Source organism: Octopus sinensis, unplaced genomic scaffold (assembly GCF_006345805.1).
Source record: "Octopus sinensis unplaced genomic scaffold, ASM634580v1 Contig03029, whole genome shotgun sequence".
In the NCBI taxonomy this organism is placed as follows: domain Eukaryota; kingdom Metazoa; phylum Mollusca; class Cephalopoda; order Octopoda; family Octopodidae; genus Octopus; species Octopus sinensis.
Genome location: NW_021826201.1, coordinates 25,001 through 29,832, shown reverse-complemented (window position 1 = coordinate 29,832; position 4,832 = coordinate 25,001). Strand labels below are relative to the sequence as shown.

At 35.2% G+C, this 4,832-nt stretch overlaps 1 protein-coding gene across 1 annotated transcript in view; it reads left to right on the top strand.

The window, feature by feature from the left end:
• Nucleotides 1-673: 673 nt before the first annotated feature.
• The window catches only part of LOC115227399, a gene marked incomplete at its 3' end in the record, with an annotated part of 28,423 nt that continues 24,264 nt past the window's right edge, over nucleotides 674-4,832 (top strand). Inside the window, exons 1-3 of the mRNA XM_029798244.2 lie at nucleotides 674-1,083; nucleotides 2,527-2,722; nucleotides 4,208-4,342. Of these exons, the coding sequence (XP_029654104.1) occupies nucleotides 947-1,083; nucleotides 2,527-2,722; nucleotides 4,208-4,342 (468 nt within the window). The remainder of the gene's footprint in view (nucleotides 1,084-2,526; nucleotides 2,723-4,207; nucleotides 4,343-4,832) is intronic.

Here is a 4,832-nt window from a genome sequence, read left to right as displayed (position 1 = left end):
GATACATACATACATACATACTACATACATACATACATACATACATACATACATACATATATATATATATAATATATATATATATATTATATAATATATATAGAGAGAGAGAGAGAGAGAGAGAGAGAGATAAATAGACAGATAGATAGATAGATAGATAGATAGATAGATAGATAGATAGATAGAGATAGATAGATTGATTGATAGATAGATAGATAGATAGATAGATAGATCGCACGTGCTTATAAATTATATATTATATACATATATTTAATACACACACCACACACACACACACAAACAAATAGATAGATAGATAGATAGATAGATAGATAGATACATACATACATACATACATACATACATACATACATACATACATACATATATATATATATATATAATATATATAGAGAGAGAGAGAGAGAGAGAGAGAGAGATAAATAGACAGACAGATAGATAGATAGATAGATAGATAGATTGATTGATAGATAGATAGATAGATAGATAGATAGATAGATAGATAGATAGATAGATAGATAGATAGATAGATAGATCGCACGTGCTTATAAATTATATATTATATACATATATTTAATACACAACACACAAACACACACACACATATAATATATATATTTGAACTATTTGGTAATTTTCTTCCGTTACAGGTGTTGGCCAGGTGCCTTAGAGACCAACACACTGCTTGGACTGATTAACAATTGGATTTCATTCGACACTATCATGAATGACGTTTGTGTCATCTGTAGAAAGACATACAACGATATATGACCACCCCTGACGAATAATGCGAAGTGGATACCAAACCACGCGAAAGAAAAGACTTTAGCGAAGTTATTCCATCATAGACGATATTAGGGGAGGAAATAAAAGTAATCGAATAAAAGAAAGAAAAACATTGAAAGAAGATCAAGAAAGAGACAGAATGGAGAAATTAAAGCAATTAAAAGAAGAAGAAGAACGAAAAATTGCTGAGAAACGTCACCAAAAGGAGGTTGAATGGGACAAAAGAGAATTGGTGAATAAAGAACCAGCACGTTGGCTCCACTGGCCAGAATATGTGTAAATATAATTTCATATACTTTCCAGTTTCTGTTTTAAAATGTTGTGAGATTTCTGTCGTGTTGTGTTGTGATCTGCTCGTTGTTGTGGGACTGTCAATTGTTGTTGATAGAATCTATTATTGTGGTTGTCTGCTTTTTAATTTAACCGGTCGTGGGTTGTCTGAGGCGGAAAATTGACAGAATCGTTAGACGATTGGGTAGAACTCTTTTGTGATTTTTTTTCTTACTTCCACTGCCGTGAGTTTAAATTCCACCTGTGTGAACTTGTCATTTTTCCGAGGTCGATAAATATACAACGCATTTCTTTCTTTCTTTCTTCTTTCTCTCTCTCTCTCTCTCTCTCTCTCTCTCACACACACACACACACACACACTCTCACACACACACACACACACAAATAGACAAACATCCACATATTCTCTCTGTCTCTTTCTCCCTGTCTCTCCATCTCTCTCTCTCTTTCTTTCTTCCTGTCTCACCCTCTCGGATTTGGCTATTGCCAACAAGATGATGTAAAAAATTAAATTCGAAGGGTGGCACCGAAAAACCTTTATATTCTCTCACAAAAATTCCATTGTGCTCGCCAAAAGAGGCACCAGAAATCGTTCGTCGAATTAAGGGAGAAGGAAATAGTGGTCGGTTGCACGTTGTTGGTGTTGCTTAACGGTTGCTGGTTGGTTGTTGTTATGCGTTATCTATTGTTGTGGGTCATCTATTATTGTGGACTGTCTGTTACTGTGGGTCGGTTGGTGTTATGAGTTGGCTACTGTTGTGAGTCAATTGTTATTGTCTGCCATGTTATTGCGCTTCTGTTTTTTTATTGCTTGTTGTCTGCTGCTATGAACTGTTCGCTGACTGAATATTATAAGAACGCGTTTTGTTGATTACACCACGAATCTGTATAAACATGTCTGTTAGTTTGTGTATGCCTGTATGTATATCATTACTCAGTTTTATTTCAAGATTTCTTGCCAATAGAGAAAGAGCCGGTTCCTAACAAAGATCCAAGGTTCCTTCGTTGGAATCTCAACACCATCAGGATATTTTCGCCTGTATGTATGTATATGTGCAGTATTTGGAGTCAGTGCATGTACAGATGTATATGCTTTGTCATATGTATGTATTCTCGTGCATATAGTTGCATGGCTAGACATGCGCAAATTTACTTGAATGATAAAACTTCTGGAAAGTTTTACAGACTTTTTGCCGTTCCAGTTATGGTTTGGATCTCTAGTCTTCGGATCTACTTTCTCCTTTCTGGTATTGAGAATCCAATGCGTGTGTGTTTGTGTTTGCTTTTAATTTTTCCAAAATTTAATTGTTTTCCATACTTACAGTTGAAAAAGTCTCAATGACTGAAACCGGTACCCGAAATGTTTTTTATAAAATTATTTTAGCATTTTCTATCCTGCCTTTTTTTCCCATATATACTGTCGTTTAGATACAAAATCAATCCAGCGATATATGAATTCAGTGTTGGATGTGTTATCCGTGCTCAGTCAAACAACTTCAATCCCAACAGCCTACAGTGTGACGTTGTCAAACAACTACAGAATACATTTAAATACGAACGCCAGGAGGAACTTGTCAGTTTCATCATACAAATAACTCCATCAGATGCTTTTGTATATGCTAATGTAAGTAAAAACACTCCTGGCTATTGTCATATCTCATTGTTTTCTCTTGTTCTTGTTCTCAAGTCCCAAGTCAATGAAAATCAAACTGGACCCTGACACACCTGTTTTATGATACAATACTACTAAGACTACATTAGCTAAGGTGATCCTTCCTTTTTGTCTTTGGTTGTTGTTGTTTTTTTTAAGTGATATCGTGTGATTTGAAGAAAAGTAGCTGTTACTTCTGGCAGTGGATGCAACCATATTGCGATACTTCCTCTTTCTCTCGACACCCGCTGCTTTGATTCTTAACCGGGAGAAATTCTTCTATCCACCGGGAACAGAAGAAATTCCAGAATTCCAGGAATAAGTTTGAGAATTCTTGTGAGACAGTAATTCAGTTTGAAAATTCTTTATCATTATTTGCACTGTTTTTGTTAGGTTTATTTTTCTTATTGTTGATTTTAAATACTAAATTAATGGACGGTAGTTAGTCTTACACAAAAATATTCTAAGAAGATAACTGAAGACTTTAATGTTTTATAATAGTCTTGTATACTAAACGACTTTAATAGAAGTCTGTTAATGCTATGTAATAGTGTTGTACACAAACCTACTTTGATCTTATGCTGTTAAAGAAGTATTAAAGTATTATATACAAAACCACTTTAACAGAAAGATGTTAATGGTATGCAATAGTGTTGTTTAGAAGATTACTTTAATATAAGCTGTTAATGCTACGTAATAGTTTGTATACATGAATGGTTTAATATATATTAATGTTATATAATGAATCGAGTTGTAAAGAAGACTGCTTAAATAAAAAGCTACTGATATTATGAAATATATTGTGTTACATACAATACTATACATGCTTTCTCCGGGAGATTTATTCTGCCATATATATTTCCAATCAATTTAACAGCCTAATCTGTATTCCTGTATATATAATTGTCTAAGTTTCTGAAATAAGTTTTTATTATTAAGATTGTAATTGTTCAGACTAATTTTTAGAATCAAAATATTTTTCACTGCATTTCAATCAACTTGATCTATCATCATCAGATATATTATTCCTAGATATGTATACAGCACACATCCCACATGTGCGCTCCGCACACACACACACACCACACACACACACACCACACACACACACACACACACACACACACACACACACACACACATACATACACACTCACACACACAAACAGCTTCCCGTTCGTCATAAGGCCTTTTATTCATATAGTTTCTTTCCTTAAACTCCTGTACTCTGGAACTCATTACCATCGTCTTGCTTTCCTCTGGACTATGATATCCAGTCTTTTAAGCTTTCTCTCAATTGACATATTTTGAATGTGTAGATCCCTTATTTTCCTTCTATATTGTCCCTTATACCAAAGTGGCTTCAAGCCTTGTTCGGGACAAAATCGCACAAAACAAAGATATATATTGTTACTTTTGTAACATTATTCAATTTAACGCTATGTTTCCATTTCCCAGGAACTTTTATTCATTGCAATACCACATTTCACTTCAAGACCCAGCGCCATCACACGGGAAGTTTTTATAAAAATGAAAAAAGGCGCTTGTTGGTGCGAGGTGCCAACCACAGAAGTGATCGTGGATTCACATAAGGTAAATAGTTACCATAAATTTATGCATATATGTGTGTGTGTGTGTCAGTGTGTGTGTGTTTGTGTGTTTGTGTGTGTGTGTGTGTGCAAATGACTAGTGGTGCAGTTTTACGATCCTTTAAAACTCCAGCATCCGATGCTGACGAGGGGATAACAGCTCCGAAATACATGCATCTATCTACCCGGGTAGAGGGCGCTCCGGGCTGATTTGGAGTGTTTACACATTTTTGTCTACAACGAGAATTTTTCTCCGCGATAAAATGCAGTAAATGGCTTTCTTACGGATTCGAATATCTCTCAAGCATATTTGAACTGGTGGCAAATTTATATTTGTAATCACCACTGCTTGGCGCTTCTAATTTATGCACGTGAGTCTGCCTCTGTGTGTGTGTGTGTGTGTGTGTATGTGTGTGTGCGTGTGCGTGTGCGTGCGTGCGTGTGCGTGTGTTCGTTTCTTTGAAAGGGGGATTCTTTTTCGAAATTTAAATTAT